Consider the following 20,675-nt stretch of genomic DNA (forward strand, 5'->3'; position numbering starts at 1 on the left):
CAATCCCTCCATTTCATTCCCCGGATGTGTGCTTGTGTTTTAACTCACTTTAACTACGTTTTCCTACCTCAAAATGTTTACCTTATGATAGAACTCTGTTATTATAATTAAACACTCACTGATTCATTAAGAAGTTGTGTTCTGATGTATTGTGTGGCCATTTGTGAATGTAAAAGAACTCGCTTCCCTGACAGCTCAGGGCCTTTATCGCCATCCCCTTGCAACCATAAGCTAAATTGAATTTTTAAGTTCATTAAAACTTCAGTGGCGTCCAAACTAAACAAAACAAAATATTAATTATAGGTCCATATCTACCCTAGAGTGGAAAGACACAAACTTCTGGTTACCGCAGGGTGGGGATGTTAAAAAAGGGGTATAACGAGGTGAATGGAGTTATTAGTTGAGGGTCAATTAAAATGAATGAATCAATGAATCAATATTTAATGTGAAAAAATGTTATATTATGAATATATTGTGAATGATATTATCTCTAAACTCAATACCATAACTCTATGACAGACCAGCCAACCTTGGTAAATATTTAGAGCACCACAACAGAGTAACAGGGAGTCTCTGTGGTGTTTGAGTTGCTGCAGCTTAATGACTCCATCAGTTATTCACACCGTAGCCGTCTCTTAACGAGGATAATCACATCCTATGCGAGATACTATGGCTAACTATGGCTATATATATACATACATACAGTAGACACACACACACACACACACACACACACACACACATATATATATATATCTCCACACACACACACACACACACACACACACACACACACACACACACACACACACACACACACACACACACACACACACACACACACACACACACACACACACACACACACACACAAAACTAAGAATTGCATAGTTGGTACACAAAATGTGTGCAGGTTGGCAGGTCTGCTATTATTGCCTTTGACTGCAGTACACACTGAACAACAAAGTAAAAGATGCAGTGAATTTCAAACATTTATTAAACGATCGATTAATCGATCCAATTCCTTTTGGATCCACCATAAAATGATAGAAGCGAAGGTAATGAAGTGCAAGATTTATCGGTAAAGCCTGATTCACACCAAATCCGACAAATGATAAGGGAAAACCGAGTCCTGCAAGCGAAAAGCTATGAAGCGCTGCGGTGTGAGACGGCGGTCCAATTTGCCAAATCTTGTGGCAAGTTTTGGTCCGACACAACAACTCGAAGATAAGTCAGCCCAATTTTATTTTACCGGAATTGTGCTTGAAATCTAGTAAATAAGCCACGTATACAAAATAATGATGTTATTAACGTTAGAGTTGACCGTGTTCGACTAATAATAAATCACTTTTTAAATAAGTGGATTCGTTGATTTATTTTTTCCGCACTTTGCAAACACTTTATAAAGGGAGTTTTAAACCGTCATTCGTGGAACATGGTAATCTACTCTCTATTGTACTGGAAAAAAATAACTCTCCCATTTTCCCTAACATACTTTGTGACGCGAAATCCAGACGCAGTTCATCCGACGGCCACTAGGGGGAGGTTCCGATCAGTCAGACGTGATTATAAAATTGCTGAATAGGTTTTCCCAGCGTTCTAAAACGAACCGAGTCGAGGATTCAAATTCTGGTGAGGCTGCGAAACAGCACATAACACAAATGATATTACATGAAAATCATATGAATACCATCCTCCAAATGTTGAGAACGGCTTTGTCGGCCCATAAATAGCTTTGCCCCCAATACAAGCCATGAGAATGTACTTACATAAAAACAAGGTATTAGCAATGTGAATATCATACGAACATGGCATGCGTGCGTCTGCAGACACAGGGAGAGGAGAGCGGAAGGCTTTCATCTCGCTCACCTTGGCCAGTATGTGCTTATCCTTGATGACGTATTCGTACGTGGTGAGGAGAACGTTAAATTTCCCGCTGCGGAGCTGGGGAACCAGCCCCCGGCGTAGACCAGGGGTTCCCTACAAACAGGAAGCAGAGAGACCAGCAAGTCAGAGAAAAAGGAGTCGGAAACCAAAGTAGAAATAAAAACTAAACGAACGGGACTCCTCCCTCACCTTGTAGGAGATTTTTATCACGGACGGCGACCACTTGTCCAGCTCATACACCCAGTTGGACAAGGTTCTGGAAAAAAAAACAAAAAAAACAACAACAAACAAACGGGAAGTTTAGGAGAAGTGAAGAATGAGGAAAAACAAGAGGGATCAAACAGAGCTCTTCATCAGAATCAGAATTTGCTTATTTTGCCATTTTCACACGCAGTGAATTAGTTATGGTAGAGATTAGTGCATTGCTGAACAGATCGTTGGCAGAAAAAGCTTCACAGTCGGAAAAATAGACAAATGTAAAACAACAGCTACATTTCCGAAGGAAGAAAATACCCGATATAAAACAATAATGGCCAAATATACAAAATACACAGTGTGTACACTATGCACAGGATGAGTTAAGTCAAATGGCAACAGCTGGAGCTTAAAGGCTAGAATGGCTGCTAGTATAAATATACTGTAGTTGGACATACTGCACAAGGTGAATAAATATCAATACGGGAACTAGTTTGCGTGGCTGTTTGCTTTAATACTTATACCGATTTGTGTGTAACTTTATGTGTCCACAGGGGGGCAGTGTCACATTTAGTGAACCCCAATGTACCAAAAACCTTTTGTTTTTTTCCAAACTTTATTTGAAAACTTTGGACCCCAAAAATACGGAAATGCGAGCCTCTCCGAGCTACGTTAACCCATAACCCACTTGGCTGCTTGGCTCCGCAGAGACGTCGACGTGTAGCTGCAGAGAGGCAGAATCCGGGCTCAAAGACGTTAGACCATAGAGCACCCGACTTGGGCCTGATGGTGGCGCTAGACGCATGTTCCAATTGGGCCAAAATCTGGGATTTTGACTACTGGGATCAATATCCATCAATGTGCCAAATTGTGACTCGAAACGAAGAACATCGAAGACACCATGTGCTGTCAAAAGCACAGATAACGTATCTTTTATCTGTTATACCTTTTTTTTTTTTTTTTTTTTTTTTTTTTTTTTTTTTAAATCAGACTGCTATCTCGTGGCCAAGAACAATAGATATAAAAAAATGTAATTGCTTTAAATTCCTTGGTCCAAAGTCTTGGACCAAGTGTTCCAAGAGTTTGGAACATACACCTAATTCATGTAAAAACTAATTAATTGTCCAGGGTAATTATTTAAGTCTAGTATAATTTCTAATCTGTGAGCAGGGATAATAGCCTTTAATTTGTGGCACAGTGGGCGATCCTCCAGGTTTTAATTGCCACTATATTCGGTGAAACTGGTCGGTTCATCACCAGGCAGAGTAGGAAACTAAATGTTAGAATCACTGCAGTTTATTGGGATCAATACCCATCAACATGCCGAACTGCCAAAATATCGAAGAGGCGGAACACGCCGAACCAGAAAAATGGCGGAATGACAAAACTAACAATAACAATAGGGTGCTATTCAAAATAGTCAATGCAGGCAACACAGTGTGGGCGTCACCCCACTAAGACTTTGTCACAGATCTAGACGTAATTTGAGGAGGAAAAAGATAAGAGTAATGCCACGCAGCGTCACTGCTGGGCACTACTTTGACAATGGCTTGCCAAAAAAACAAAACAAAGGCAAAGCATCGAGGCTGCAGCCAAGATGATATTATCCGGCGAGTCTTTGCCGAGACCCCCCTCCCCTCTCCGCCTATTAAGTGTAGCCGACACACAGGAGGAGCTGGAGCTTGTGACTGTGCGCACGTATCAAAGAGCTCTGAAGCCAGATGGAAGTTAAGCTGCCGGCCGCGCTCGGCTCCAGACTCCTGATCAGCGGCGCGGCGCTCAGTCGTGAGGCACCGAGCGCTACGTGGTGGGGGGGACCAGGCCTTTCAAATACACTGGAATACCTCTCTCTCTGTATAATAATATAATGCAATAACACTGTACAAACAGTCATAACTTAGTGAATAGCAATAAATGATCACTTACACCCTGTCCCCTATATACATATACGTAATGCTGTGCACAGAACCACATATGTATATTCTGTATATTTCTATATATTTTACTATTGCTGTTTGGTATTTATCAGCTATTTGTGTCTATTTGGCATTTTTGAGTTTTGCTTTTCCTTTACTTTTTAGTCTATTATATTTTATATATATATATATATATATAATTTTTTTTTATGCTAATGGTGCAATCCTCATCATGACAAATTCCAAATTCCTAATTAATATGTAAATGTAGGGCTTTGGGATCTAGGTCAGCTGCCTTTATATTACATTTTTTTTTTTTTTAATCATTTTCTTTAACACCGATAGAGTAAATCGCTCCACCGTGTTGCGTTTGGTTTTGGGAAGGTTGAAACCATACCAATTGAAAGTGCCGCTTCGGTTCGGCATATGATGCAACCCAGGGAGTTGCATCACGGTCTCACGCTGCTTTCAGGAAAGTGGGCTTCGTTAAAAGTTAGAGGGAAACAGTCAGGGAGCTTCTGGAGTCTCATAGGCGGATTATTTTTTGGGAGAATTTTTAGGATTCCACACAAACAAACAAAACAAGAAAATCAATAAACACACACAGCTACGGCCTGCACCTTGTTGTGAATGTTATTGAAGAAGGAACAACACGCTGATGAAATGCATACGCTAGGTCAGGGGTTCCCAAACTGGGGTCTGTGGACCTCCTGGGGTTCCCTGAAGGAAACGCAAGGGGGTCACAGAATAAAATATATATATATTTTTTTTATAATAATAATGATATTATTTGACACTTTTTTAAATGTAGTTTATATATTATTAATTCTTTATATTTTATAGATATTTTTTTTATTTTACAGTGTATAATATATTTTTCAAAACATATGTATACACTCAACCACGCTCAAGATGGTGAAATGTATTTTAGCTGTGGAATTTGTACTTATTGTCAGCAAGGTTAATTCAAATATTATATGCAGTTTATATAGACGGCAGTATAAGCAGATAAATTTCTTTCGGTGGATGTGGGGAGTCCTCAGCCAGAGATCGGACTGTCGGGGGGAGGGGGGTTGGCTTGCCATAACAAAAAGGTTTGGGACCCCTGAGCAGGGCAAGGAACGCTGCACATGTGAGAGAGGAACTTGTCATGACGTCTCACCTCATCCTCACACCAACGAGATGAGCTGCAAATCAAAATAGCAGCCGATCAGAGCTCACATGCAATTGTGCTCTGCTCACAGCTACGTCGTCCTACTTAACGGGGGAGGGGGGAGGAGGGGGGGACTGAGGGGAGACGAAGGCGACATGTGAGCACCGCAGCTGTCAGCCTCGGTTAGAGACACCCTGGAGGTAGAGAAACAGGCTGCGGAGCTGGGCGGAACACACACTTAAATGTGCCGCAGCACCAAAAAGGGAAGCACCAAACTCGTCCATTTCCAAGCTCAAACCCAGGGAGTGTTTTTCTTCCCGATTAAAAGTGCAACCTCATTATATTATATAATTAAACAAATCATTCACTTAGCAATGACATCAGAATGATTGCATTTACTGGAGTAAGAATAGACGATCTGTGTAATCAGTTTGAGCACTTAAGATAGCAAGGAGCACGCTGGTGGCTGTGGGTAAGTCCACCGGTGAGAATCATTCGAGAATTAAGACCAATATTTCAAAAAGAAATCACTCGCTGAGGAATGATTTTTGACTCCATTACAAAAAGAACGACTGTGATCCTTCAGTCTAAATTGATGACCCAAATCTTGAAATTATTATAATTGTATTAAATTGAATTAACTCACTTAACTTAACTGTTTAATCTCACAATTCAATTCAATTGTTAGTTTTTCTTTTCACGCAATTTTGTATATTTTCTTTTATTACCCTGTTTCAATGTATTTAATTATTTTAGATATTTCATTATTCCACTCTGTTAATGGATTTAGCTTGTTTGCTTTGCTTTTATTGTTGCTACTTGATGTCTCCTTGTAAGATGTGATACAAATACAGCTTATTACTTTGATCCGGCTACAGATCCTGCAGAACCCTCCAGAGAACCCAGCACCGGATCATGACCGATAAACGGCCAAAATGGGTATGAATCCAACCTCCTGTGACACCAGATCATCATGTGACCTTCCACGGTCATTGGTTAACGTGTGGCATAGAGTGATGAGCACTAGGATGAAGGGGAGCGGAGTACTGACGAGAGCGGCACGATGATGAGGTAAGGGCCGTTGAGCCTCTTGTGCTCCATCAGGTAGGTGATGAGGGCGATGGTCTGGATGGTTTTGCCCAGGCCCATCTCGTCGGCCAGGATGCCGTTCAAGTTGTTGTTGTACAGAGACACCATCCACTCCAGACCCTGGACCTGGTTCGATTCAAGAAGAAAAACAACAACAACAACAACAACAACAAAGGTCTTTAAGATAAGATAAAACTTTATTTATCTCTCTGGGGAAATGCAGGTGTCACAGCAGCAAAAAGCAGTGAAAGTCAAAAAAGAATATGAAGAGAAGAAAATATAAAAAGAAAAGTATGTGCCCTTCATCCACAGAGTTAACAACTAGTATCACTATCCCAACTAGTAACACTATCCCAACCTGAAACACTATCCCAACTAATAACACCATCCCAACTAGGAACACTATCCTGACTAGTATAATTATCCCAACTAGTAACACTATCCCAACTAGTAACACTATCCCAACTAGTAACACTATCCCAACTAGTAACACCATCCCAACTAGTAACACCATCCCAACTAGGAACACTATCCTGACTAGTATAATTATCCCAACTAGTAACACTTTCCCAACGAGTAGCACTATCCCAATTTGTAACACTATCCCAACTAGTAACACTATCCTTAGTAGTAACACTATCCCAACTAGTAACACTATCCTAACTAATAACACTATCCCAACTCGTAACGCTATTCTAACTAGAAACACTATCCCAAATAGCAACACTATCCTATCTAGTAACACTATCCCAACTCATAACTCTATCCTTATTAGTATCACTATCCAAACTTGTAATACCATTCCAACTAGTAACGCTATCGCAACTAGTTACCCTCTCCCAACTAGTCACCCTCTCCCAACTAGTCACACTGTCCTAACTAGTAACACTAACCCAACTAGCTGTATTATCCTTTCTAGTAACACTATCCCAACTAGCAGCACTATCCTTACTAGTAATATTACCCTAACTAGTAATACTATCACAACTAGTCACACTATCCCAACAAGTAACTCTATCCACACTTGTTAAATTTTCCCAACTAGTAACACTATCCCAACTAGTAACACTATCCCAATTAGAAACACTATACTAACTAGTGCACAATCCTAACGAGTAACACTATCCTAATGAGTAGCACTATTCTAACTAGTAGCACTGTGCTTACTAGTAGCACTTTAGTATACAGTATATTGTATATAGTACATAGTATACAGTATATAGTTTCCAGTATATAATATAGAGTATATAGTATACAGTATATAGCATACTGTATGTAGTATACAGTATATAATATACATTAGATAGTATACTGTATAAAGTATACTGTATACTATATACAGTATATTGTATATAGTGGACAGTATACAGTATACAGTATATAGTATACTGTATGTAGTATACAATATATAGTATACAGTATATAGTACACAGTAATTACGTGCAATGGCATCACAACAACATTGCAGAAAGTATCAGTAGAGTGATCGCAGGTTTTTAAAGGGTAATGTTGAATAAACCACCTTTCATTTTGGGAGATGGAGAGCGGCGCAGAAGAATGCATCTGATAATTAAGGTTTGTTGCACATGTCGCTGCCGGCAAAGTTTATTATAATGTATGAATTAATTATGATGTCAAGAGAAATTATAATCCAGGTTAAGGTGGTATAACAGTGTGCCTGTCCATAAAACAACGTGTCCATGTTAATAATGTATTACAGTTTCAGTCTTTATAAAACTAGGGCTGGTTTGAGGATTTACTGTTCTGCTGTTGTAGTGGAGACAGCTTAAATGCGACCGACGGTGGAGGTGGAGGCAGCTCGACTGCAGCGGCTGCTCTGTGCGCCGGATATTCATACAGTCATTTTAATGAAAGACGGCTCCGGCAAAGGTCATTAAATAAGGCGACCGTAGGTGGATTGCTCCTCAAATCAGGGAGATGGATGGGAGTAAACCGTCACGTATTAATTTGCGTCAGGTCAAATCCGCCGGGATCCGGAGCCGGAGCCGCTGCAGCGCTCCATCGTGCGGAGAATGAGCGGCTGAAGAACAGAACAAAGAAGGAAGAGGAAGAGGAAGGGATGAAAGGAGCGGAAGAGGAGACGGGGGAGGCTTCACGGGCGGAGCGGCGGTTCATTTTTCCAGCTGCATTTTAAGGCTTTGCAGCCAAAATGCATTTGTACACAGGAAAAAAAAAAAAAAAAAAAAAAAAAAAAAAAGAGAAGCTTGGAATTAAGCGGAAATGGCAAAAACGTGGAATAAATCTCCTCTCACTGTCAGAGACGGAGAGCGGGGGAGAAAAAACTGCCGACAATTAAGGTTTGTTGCACATGTGGCTGCTGGCGTTGTTGACTCTTGATCCAATTACTGTGAAACCTCAAACTGTATCCCCAGGATGTTGTCACTATATCTTATTTAATGCCTGGAGAACGCAGAGCGAGTGGGACAACTTAACTGTTTCCCTTCCGTCTGGAGCCCGTTTTGGTTACACGCTGTTAAGAGAGCTCTCGTTCTGTCAAGAGAGCTGTCATTTTGTGGGAAGCAGTATTCTAACAGACAGACTGAGAGGAAGCAGCGTTGGCTGCTTCCTCTCTGCCCAGGGTACACCATTATTTATTTTATCTATGTATTTTTGTTTCACAGTTTTATTACATTTTTATATAATAAATATGATCTATATTTTAGTTTTACACTTTTTATATACATTTAGATAACAAATATTATATATATTTTAATTTTACACTTTTTTATATATATATTTATATAATAAATATTATATATATTTTAATTTTACACTTTTTTATATATATATTTATATAATAAATATTATATATATTTTTATATATATATATATAATATATATATATCATTTTTTTATAATAATATTACATACATATATATTTTTCAAAAATTTTTATGTAGTTTTTATATAATTTCTAAGGTTTAACGGCATTTAATCATATCAAGCAGATAAAATATGTATTTTTTTATAAACAAACAAATGTTTGTTTTTGTTGTCCAGGGATCTGTAACCCAGTGATCCTGTAAAAAGGATTACGTTGATTAATTTGGCTTAATGTTAAAACGGTTGAGGACAAGATGAAAAGCAAACGCAGTTTAGTGTAAAACAAGGAATGTAATATCATTTAATAATGCAAAACAAAACAACATGCGGCTCAATAAACTAGTGACTGATAAAGTCACATGAATATGAATCATCACATGAATCAAGTGTTCAGGTGTCGCAGCATAGTTGTTAACAACGATCATTATGAGGAATCGTCGAGATTCTCCGATCATGTGTTTCCATCGAAATTCAGATTTAGTTCTGAGCCGATCTTGGAAATGTTGCGTTCAATTTTCATCTTCATCGGTTGGATTGAGGCAAATTAACTGTGGGCCCACGTTTTTACGTTTCAGTGTTCATGGATTTCCTGGATTGTGAATTATTACCCTATTGTAACATCTTCAAATAGCATCAAATCAACATAAAAGATTAACAATTAAAATGTTAACGGAAACTAAAATGTCCTTATCGTGACAGGCCTGGGGCCGGGTGCTGAGAGCTCGCTGCTCCTTGTGTCCTTGAGTACTGTCACAGATTGTGAAGACCCCACGTGTTTACAAGTCATTAATTCACTGCTTTGTCAAATCCAACAGAGTCATATAAAAACACTATTGGTCTCTAGGTATCTAGAGATTATTTAGGAATATGAGCGCTTTCCTTCAGCTTTGATGACTTTTCCTCCATTTCCTAATAAGACGAAAAAAAAGTTTTCTGTTGCGACTGTATTGGACATAATTTTGTTTAAAAAAAAAAGATTTTTTTTTTTCTCTAAATAATAAATCCTGCACTTCTGTAACGCGGAGACCCTTCAAGACATTTTTTTCAGGCTCCGCCCCCTCCAGGCCCCTCTGCTCTGCCTGTCTCTGGTGGTGGAGGCCGACGGCCCATCACTCTGAACAGTAGGGTGTGACACGTGTGGGCGCGCTGCTGACTGTCGATCGGTGAAAGAAAAACAAAAAACAAAAACGCCGCTGTTCTCGCCCTAAGAGGGCGTACGATAAAGAGGAGGGAAGGGAGGAGGCCGGTGCAGGCGGGGGTGGAGGCGCAGGCTGCGTGGCGTCACCTGGTAGTGCTTGAGCGAGCCGTTGATGAGCAGCGCCGACTGCTTCTCCACCCTCTCGATGACAGCGTGGGCGACGCCGTAGTACGACTGGGAGCTCATCTCTCCGGCCGACACGCTGTACTCGTCGTCCACATCCTGCTTGGCCGACCTGGAGCCGAGGGGACGCAAAACGTGTCAGTCACTCGCACGTCTCTCTCTCTCTCTCTCTCTCTCTCTCTCTCCCTCTCTCTCCCTCTCTCCCTCTCTCCCCCTCCCTCTCTCTCCCTCTCTCTCCCTCTCTCTCCCTCTCCCTCCCTCCCTCCCTCCAGGAGGCACGCAGGTCATGACCGGGACTCTGAGGCTCCGTTCTAATGTCAAGTCCAAAGGCTCAAGAAGGAAAGGGCAGCCGTTATAACCACAAAACGTTTGAACATTTAATACGTGGACTTAACCATGAAAAATACCCTGAGGGAGTGCTGAGTGCCTGGACCTGGATTTCTTATGCCGCTATAATTTTTCTGCGGTTAGAATGTTTCCTCTTTCTTTCTAAGTTGGTTTTGGGGAGCACCACAAGTGCTCCTGACGCCCCTTTTCTCCTTCCAAGGTTGGGTAACAGGTTGTTGGTTTAAAAAAAAATCTGATTTCCGGAAGATCAGAGCTAATCCGGGTCTAAGTGAAGGCTTAAAAATTAAAATTTGGGATTAATGGATGTGAGGCCTCCAGGTGGAGCAGGTGGACCTGGACCGGGACCAGCTCCAGGACCAGACGGAAGGAGCCGACTTGTCCTTCATCACCTTCGTCTGGGACTTCCTATTCCGGAACTAATTCATCTTAAATTAAGCAACGGCTCAGAGAGGCGTCTTTTAAAATTCTGGATGAATTGAAGTAGGACTCGTTTAGTCCTGATTCAGATTGAACCCCCTCTGCGAAACCTGAAATATTTATTTTTCACTGGTCGTCAAGGAGCGTGTGTTGTACTGCACTCACACGTTTGTTTTTAACACTCTCACGCCGCCTCTTCCCGATTTCCTCATCTGAACGCATGCACAAAGATACACCTAAGCGCACACATGAGCAGCACGTAGTTGCTCCCTAATTGCGTCCCTCTCATCCCACGCCACTAATCAAATATGTCAAGAAAATACATCTCTGCTGATTTGCATCTGCTCCACCGCGGTGCCTCTCATTCTGCTTGTTTGAATCCATCGTTTTGTGTCGCTGCACCAACTGTGGAAATGAATTTCCTCCCGGAAGAAAATAAATAATCTATCAATCTAATCTACTACTTTGATTTACTGCTGGAGCTGTCACTCGAAATGATGACGTTATCACCTGACGACAATTATTTCAGTCAGTGATTTTGTACATTTGGTAATTTCCACCAAATGTCGCGGTTGTTTTAGGCCAGTGTGAGAAAATTTTCAATCAGTGCAATGCAAATTAGGTGGGATTCTATCAGTCGGGCGAGGCAAATTATCTGCCTACCTGTAATTTTGGATGTTAGTATATTTTTGGATTTATCCGAATGTTCCAATGGTAATATTTATGGGTTTTCTTCAGGAGATGGATGTGTGCTACTACACTGTCAAAGGCTTACACCAGTGGCATTCAAACTGTGAGGCGTGACCCCTGTCGGGCGTGGAGGAATTGCGCGAGACAACAAGTGGGATTTTAATATATTGCACTAATTTGACATGACAAATTACGTTACATGAAATATGTTTATTTAACATTTCCAAATGGAATGTGATAATACTTGTGATAATTTAGCATCATCTTATTTACCAGTTGCCTAACCTAACGTAACCTAATGGTGAATGCCTGTGTGAATAGGTGACTGCTCGACCTGGTTGACTGTCAACTACCTTGGTTTGCATCTGATACATTTTGTATCTGTACGTTTTTGGAGGGCGGCGGGGGTGGGGGTCAAGCCCTTGAAATCCAAGGGAGCAGGTCTTTGAAATCCAAGGGAGCGGGGCTCGGCAACAATAGTTTGACTACCACTGGCTAACTAGAGCTGCAACTATTGATTATTTTCATTATCGATTAAGCTGTAGATTATTTTAGAGTTGATTGTCCTCGAAATCTCGATCACAGTTTCCCCCAAAGGGCCCCAGGTTTTACTTAGTGTTTTTAGTTTATGGTTTTTGTTTATGTGCAGTGACTATAAAACACTTAAATAGTATGAGTAAATCTATAATTAAACGTACTCTTCAATCACAGTTCATTTTTTGCATGAATAAAATGTGTATATATAAAAATCAATTCTTAAGAAGTTCTAGTTCCCCCTGAATCTTAATATTACAGTGTAGAAATGATGACAGTTGATTGAATATACTTTGCTCTACAAAGTTCCGGGCCACTGCACTGGAAAGGCTCCAGCCTGCGGAGCTGTCCATCGTCCTGAGGTTCGATGCCATCGGTGGTTCAATGCCAGTTTTGACCACTTTATCGCTATTCCCCATAACTTTTAGCAGGTTTTTTTTCGGATATCTTTTGAGTTGAATAGTAATTAGAGAACCGTTTTTTGTCAATGTTTGTAACGGCTTTTTGTGCAAAACATTATTCCATTTCAACAGGTTGCTTTTGGAGTGCATTTTGAAAACCACGACGGACTTCTACCTTCCTTTTACCTTCCTTCCTTCCTTTTTCGCTACCTACAGATGATGTGACAGTAATAATAATTTCAATGATAATGTCAAAATATAATTTACAGATCACTAGAATGTCTTGGCGTGACACCCCTTAAATGAGCTTCAGTTGCACCAGCTCTACGAAGACGATCGGCAGTGCTGGCTTTTTTTATTCGTTAATTAATTCAATGGTTGAAGCTCTAAGGCACACTATGATAGTGTTAATAAAACAAACAAAAAACAATTAAATGTAATTTGTTTGTAGGACAATTAACGTCCACATAAAATTTCACAGTCGTGACAGTCCTATTTAATTACTCTTCAGGGCTACAAGCCCAGATGTAAGGAGAAAAGCGGGGCCCTGCGTGGATGCTTGGTGACAGGCTGCCAGATAAAGAGCTGCAGCCGGCAGGGAAGCTACATTAACACGTACTCGATGATGTGCTTGCTTGCTCGCCCAGATGCTTTGTCTCCATTCGGATCGATGGCCACCTTCTCCTCCACTTCTGCCTTCGGGGCGACTTCCTCCTCCTCCTTCCTCAACAACACGCGGTGACGCATAGAGGGATGAATCAGAGAGAGAGAGAGACAGAGAGAGAGAGAGAGAGAGAAAGAGAGAGAGAGAGGTGGAGAAAGAGACACTGATGAAGATCAGAGTAACAACAATCATAATAATAAATATAAATATAGCTGCAGGCAGCAATACGCGGGGTCCAGGGTAGTTGGCCCTTCGTTAAAGTTCAATGGATGAGTGTGCTTTGTGACTGCAGAAGTTCATTCTCTCCGGCCTGGTTACAGTGTAATGCTATGACTGGGAAGTGTTTGCGCCTGATGTGGGTGTATTTCCTAGGTAGGGCTGCATGTTTAAAGCTGAAATTATAATTTATATCATTAATAAATTATTATTTTAGTCAATATTATGAGCCAATTATATATCACGATTATTAATACATTTTGGGGGACAGAATTATTTTATGGCACTTTGTAAAGCAACAGAAAACTGCCTTCACAATAATAATGTATTTTATAAACCTATAAATAAATAAATAAACTCAGGTAAGTGGTTGAACTGACTGGAATTGTAGAGGACATATAATGAAATAAATTGTGTTTAGTGGGCTACACATATTTGTTGCAATTCTAACAAAACTTTGAGGCATCTGGAAGGGAACCCAAAAACTAAAATAATACAATATTTCAAAACACATACACAATTAATACACGTTCCTTGTATTATGTAATTGCTTATGGTTATCGTTACCAGTAATTAGAATTCAGGAAGTTTGTATACATTGATATCTCCGCAATATCTATAAATTCTGACAGTGATGTTATTGTGTTTTTATTTTTTAGAACTTACTCTGATGCGTGTCAGGTTGTCTTTAGAAGCATAAATATTGATTAGGTTTGATACGCTGCGCTTTATTTAACCCAACTGTCTTCTGGTAATACAAATACTATTGTTCTTCAATACACATTTTATTCATCTTGTCTGTGAGTGCGGAGGATCCATGACATCCATAGACTACTGACATCAGTTTGTCATAAACAAAAGCAAAAGGCCCCTTCCGAGCTGGACCCCTAACAATGTGGAACGGAGGCATGCAAGTGCAACTACAGCCCCCTGGTGGATCCCGGCTCATGACATTTTCATCAGTTTGCGGGAAGGAAGTCGGGGGCAGGCAGCCAGCAAATCCCCCACCCGGGGAGAATTGAAACGAAAAGACCACAGACCTCTTCATCAAACTCTGAGCCGCTGTCCTCGCTGTCAGAGCGCGGAGCCACTTCGTATCTGGGGTTTGAAAGAAAAAAAAAGGATAAAGGAGACAGTCATATTATATTGTCTGCTTTACCGTAATTCCACATTCATTCAAAGGATAATTGTCGGCCATTTCCATTGGTCTTTCAGCCTGATCTGTGCTGCAAAGTATGAATGTGTGATGGACTGGAATACAGTGCAGAGCGGCGGTTCCTAATCGTCTTTCCTCGACAACGCCCTAAATCAAACCTGATTGAATCTGAACCCCCTAATTTAAAAGGTGTGACACAGGTTGTTGTTTTTTTCCTGGAGTTTTTTTTCTATTCATTAGCGGTCTGCTGTCATTTTTGCCTGAATTCTAATTTCATGGTCGAGAGAGCTTGGTTTTTAGGGAATACAACATAGTTTAGTATAGATAGGGATTCTCAACCTTTTCCAAATCAAGGATCCATAATTTGATACGCATATGGTTGCAATTTATGATAAGAATTAGGTCTTGTAAATGAAACAATGTTGAAGTTGAACTATCTACTAATCATTTCACTGGGGACCCCCTGGAACCTCTTGAAGGGAACCTACACCTGTGGTTGGGAACCACAGGTGTAGGTGACGGAGGGACTAACCCAGGGTTCATCTCGAGCCAGGCCTCCAGCTGGCTGGATTTGGGAGCATCCGTCCCCTGCAGGACCTTGCCCGTCTCCGTCTCGATCACCTTGACCGGCAGTTCGCTCATCTGGCTGCTGTCGTCCATGGGCTACGAGACAACGACATCACCAGGAGGAAAACATGCTAATCACAGAGCTTCACATGGGACAAGATCTAAAAACTTGGGATGGCCAAGACGGTTCTGAGCCTCTGCTGGCGTCTGGTGTTTTCCTCTTTGTGGGCAGAGCTCATAAAAAACATTTGTTGACGCCACAACAAGCCCTTCACCGCTCCTTTCAGCCTCTCCCACCAGGCAGGCGTTGCAGAGCACCGCTGGCCAAAAAGAGAACTTAGAAAAACTCTTTCATTGCCACTTCATTATCCATTTTAAACAAGGCCAAATAAGCTGTTACCACTTTTTAATGCGGCTTTGCACAACTGCTCTTATTTATTTATGGAGTTGTTTGTGTTTTAATGCAATTTAATGTGAGTCTGTCATGGGTGTATGTTTTTACAATTTTCTGTCATCATGTGATAGACAGTAAAGTTTTTTCAATCTTGAACAAGGTGTAGATAACACGTAAGTTGTGAATATCTGTTATTGCACTCTGATGACCAAGAATCTCAAAATTCAACTTTGGGAACAGATCAAAACTTAAGTGCAGGTTGTGTTATTTTGAGGGTGAGCCACATGAGAGCAGTCAGCATGACATGTTCAACATGGTCTTCATATAATATAAAAGTAGAAGATGGAATCCATATTGATGTCTTATAAGTGTTGTTTGTCTTATTTTCAACATGTTGCTTTAGTAACGGATAAACATTAAGACAGTAATCAAATCTGTATATGTATGTGACGAATAAAAATCTTGAATCTTGAATCTTGAAATTTACAATGACCAGCTAGTCCAACCAGGCTCAAAATAGAATAACCATAAAATAATCGTTAGTGCATGATATTAAAAGGTCAATTGTGTGTGTGTGTGTGTGTGTGTGTGTGTGTGTGTGTGTGTGTGTGTGTGTGTGTGTGTGTGTGTGTGTGTGTGTGTGTTACCTCTCCATCAGGTCCTATAGCGCTGGTGCCTTCACTGTCCCCGTCCAGCTTCTAGATATGATTTGACATAGCGTGAGGGAAAACGTCAGATGTTCATGAAACACACGTGGCTACAAAGGAAACACCACCCTCATCAACAACAACAACAACAGCAACAACAACAACGAAGACAAGCACTCTAGTCTGCATCTAGACGCTTGCGATTTGACACTTTGAGGAAGTTTAGGGTTTGGGATTTGTTCTTGATTCATGGTGTGGATTCTTTTAAAGATATTCAAAGACTATGTTTGGATATTTTGACATATAAAAGCACTGCCGCCACATTTTAGTACAATTTTTGTATGCTCGGGTTTCGACTTTCACTCCACGACAAAGCAAATATCTATAATAACTCCACTACATTTAACACAGTTGTGCTAGTTTTTTATATATTTATTTATTTTTAAATCAGGATTATTGTTTTTCTAACTTGTAATCAGGATGAACATTCATATGAAAGAGGGCTACAGTAGCTATTTTATATCATACGATAGATAACATATAACATATACAGTGGTACTTTGACTTACGAGTTTAATTCGTTCCATGACAGAGCTCGTAATTCAATCTGCTTTATAGCAAATCAATTTTCCCAATTGAAATTAATTGAAATGCCATTAATCCGTTCCAGCCCCCAAAAAAAACACCCCAACTTTTTTTTGTTACGTGTTTTTAAATAAGAAAAATGTATTTATAAATAACAAATATTGTATAAAAACATAATAAAAGACAATAAAAGAGAATGTGTAGATCGTTTTTTGCTGACGCCACCAAGGTCTCTCCAACCAACATTCACACAGTAGCCAAATCTGTCATGGATTACCTCAACGAGTGTGCAGAGGGAGTGACGACACATAAATCAGTGAAATTATTCCCTAACCAGAAACCCTGGATGAACAAAGAAGTTCGCCTTCTCCTCAAGGCCAGGGACGCAGCCTTCAGGTCGGGAGACCAGGAGGCCTACAGCTCTGCCAGATCCAATCTGAGGAAAGGATCCCCATGAAATCCCCATGCAACTCTCCCCAACCCTCCTCCACTTCCCTCCCAGACGAGCTGAACCACTTCTACGCTCAATTTGATCGTGAAAACAAGGAGGCAGCCTTCAAGTCAGCTGTTTCACCAGACGAGGACACACTCCAATTCTCCACCTCAGAGGTCTGCGACATCCTGAGCAGGGTGAATGCTCGGAAAGCTGCTGGCCCTGATGGAGGCCCCGGACATGTGCTGCGAGCCTGCGCAGAGCAGTTGGCTGGTGTCTTCACTGACATGTTCAATATGTCACTAGCCCAATCAACAGTCCCCCACAGTTTCAAATCTGCCACCATTGTTCTGGTGCCTAAACACTCTACAGCCAAGGAACTGAACGATTTCCACCCTGTTGCACTGACACCCATCATTGCAAAATGTTTTGAGAGGCTGGTCCTCTCACATCTGAAAGCCTGCCTGCCCCCTTCACTGGACCCGTACCAATTTGCCTACCGACACAATCGATCAACAGAGGATGCTATCTCCACAGTGCTCCATCTAGCACTCACCCACCTGGATAGCCCCAAAACACATGTTAGAATGCTGTTTATTGACTTTAGTTCTGCATTCAACACTGTGATCCCCTCCAAGCTGATCTCCAAGCTCAGCCAGCTTGGCACCAGCAACTCACTCTGCAACTGGATTATGGACTTCCTTACTAACAGACCCCAGGCTGTTAAATTGGGGAGTCTCTCCTCCTCCACTATCACCCTGAACACTGGCGTGCCGCAGGGTTGTGTGTTGAGCCCTCTGCTCTACTCTCTCTTCACTCACGACTAATCAAGTCCGCAGATGACGCCACTGTGGTGGGCCTGATCAGAGATAAGGATGGAACAGCATATAGGGATGAGGTTAAACATCTTACTATGTGGTGTAAAAACAATAACCTGGAATTCAACACCAAGAAGACCAAGGAGATCATTGTGGACTTCAGGAGAAGCAGGAGCAGGGCACAGACCCTTAAGAAAGCACAGCTTTGTCCTAGGATTTTATCGGACTTCTACTGCTGTACCACTGAGAGCATACTTACAAACTGCATCTCTGTCTGGAACGGTAACTGTAGCGTTGCCGACCGCAAGGCACTACAAAGACTAGTGAACTCTGCCCAGAGGACTATTGGTTGTATACTCCCCCCCCCCATCCACAACACATACCATGACCGCTGCTTAAACAAAGCCAAATCCATTGTCAAGGATGACACCCAGCCTAACCATGGACTTTTCACTCTTCTCCCATCTGGCAAGCGATACAGGAGCCTGCGCTCCCGCACCAGCAGGCTCAAGTGCAGCTTCTTTCCAGAGGCTGTAACCCTGTTGAATACACCCCCACCCACCCTCTAGCACTGGACTTTTAAATGGCTACCTGCTTACCTGTTGTTACCTGCTTACCTGTTGTTACCTGCTTACCTGTTGTTACCTGCTTACCTGTTGCATCTCACTTTCTGCAAGGTTCACCTGTTTAAATTTACTGCCTTGCCCTGTATAACTGTTTACACTCACTACTGCACTGTTTCATCAATTGCCCTTGCACTGCTATCACCTAAAAAACTGCACAATACTTTTTTTTAACCTAACTTTTTTTTTTTTTTTTATAATCCATAACCTGACCAAAACCTGCACAATATACATAGAGACATGTATATATATAGTATTTACATAAAATGTCTATTTATACTCTCTGTACATAATCCCCCTATACTCCTGACAAACCTGTATTTATAACCTTACACTGTTGTACATAATACATATCTTTTGCCTACATAACTGCACAGAAACACTGTACTCAAATAGCACTTTGGTATTTAAATGCTTCTTTTGCACTTCTCGTTAGACGTCAACTGCATTTCATTGGTTCTGTACCTGTATTCTGCTAGTGACAATAAAGTTGAATCTAATCTAATTTTTGCCTTCTCGCAGATGATACCCTCCGTCACGCTATCCCCTGCGAGCTGCTTCTCCGTCAACCACACCAACAACAGATTCTCCATCTTTTCATGGACAGCGGTCCGCAGCTCAGACATTATTTTAACACGCTTGGCTGGCGTAATACCCTTTATCGCCTCCTTCTGCTTCAGTATGGTACATAACATAGAAGTACTACGCTCGTACTGCCTCGCCAATCCCACCACACGCACACCTCGCTCATGTTTTTCTATGATTGTGCGCTTTAAGTCAATGGACATCATCCGCTTCTTCTTCTCAGCACTTACTTTTTTCGGACCCATGGTTGGGAAAAAAAAATTGGCAAAATAACTACACAAAAAGCACAAATCGCGAGCACAAAACACAAAAGAGATGCTTCTACGCTCAGGGTACCACGTGAGGTGAAGGAGTGAGACGCGGGATGCCGGCCGCATTCGCTCGCCACGCCAACTAGCAGCGGCACCTCAAGCTCGCTTCTCCTAACTCACATTTTTGCTCGCAAGTCAATACAAAAAAATCGACGGAAAGACGGCTCGTAACTCAGAAAACTCGTATGTTAGTGCACTCGTAAATCAAGGTACCACTGTACACATATAACAGGACACTGGATACAACAAGTACTTTTACCTTTAATACCTTTAAGAGCAAGTACTTCCATAGTTTTGCTTAACTACAAAGGTCAATGTGGTACTTTCACCTAGACTGGAGTAATTTTGTGTCCAGGTAGTTGTACTTTTACTTCAGTAAAAGGTCTGAGTACTTCCTCCCCCACTACTCGTGGTGGATACCGGCCCCAGCGACGCTGTGCTTTTGGGACTGCATAAAACAATGCAACTCAAGGCAAAATGCTTTGGTAACTGAACTGAAAACCGACACGAAGCAGATGCATTAACTTCCCATTCCATGATTTGTTCTTCGGACACGGTCACAGTGAAAGAATCAGTGCTCTCACTACTACCATAGCTGTCATCACGTTTCTATTATTTGTCTCCATTCTCGGTAGCGGGCAATTCCCCTCGGTGTGGGTGTTGGTATCCGAGCATTTCCAGACTAAACGTACAACAGCCCGGCTTGGTGTCCGCCGGCCGCCGATGCTTCTGTGATGGTGTCGAGTGTTTTAATAGATTGGTTTGTGAACCACTCATCTTTCAGAGGGTGAGGTCAATATCCAGCACAATTTCAAAGGATCCTGTTGTGCCTCAGCCCGACCAAGGCAACGTTTTAAGAGGCTTTTCATAACCCTCTGCAA

At 41.4% G+C, this 20,675-nt stretch overlaps 1 protein-coding gene across 2 annotated transcripts in view; it reads right to left on the reverse strand.

Moving 5' to 3' along the window:
- Positions 1 to 20,675, reverse strand: part of smarca2 (SWI/SNF related BAF chromatin remodeling complex subunit ATPase 2) — an 87,117-nt gene that overhangs the window by 42,601 nt on the left and 23,841 nt on the right. Inside the window, exons 12-19 of one of the 2 annotated variants that reach the window (XM_080004441.1) lie at positions 16,440 to 16,487; positions 15,364 to 15,494; positions 14,716 to 14,773; positions 13,415 to 13,515; positions 10,370 to 10,517; positions 6,203 to 6,366; positions 2,077 to 2,143; positions 1,870 to 1,980 (exon numbers count right to left, since the gene is read on the reverse strand). In XM_080004441.1, coding sequence (XP_079860567.1) covers positions 1,870 to 1,980; positions 2,077 to 2,143; positions 6,203 to 6,366; positions 10,370 to 10,517; positions 13,415 to 13,515; positions 14,716 to 14,773; positions 15,364 to 15,494; positions 16,440 to 16,487 — 828 coding nt within the window. Of the gene's footprint in view, positions 1 to 1,869; positions 1,981 to 2,076; positions 2,144 to 6,202; positions 6,367 to 10,369; positions 10,518 to 13,414; positions 13,516 to 14,715; positions 14,774 to 15,363; positions 15,495 to 16,439; positions 16,491 to 20,675 lie in introns of both variants that reach the window. The other variant, XM_080004440.1, reaches the window with a different exon arrangement.

This window comes from Zeus faber, assembly GCF_960531495.2.
Source record: "Zeus faber genome assembly, chromosome: 7".
NCBI lineage: Eukaryota > Metazoa > Chordata > Actinopteri > Zeiformes > Zeidae > Zeus > Zeus faber.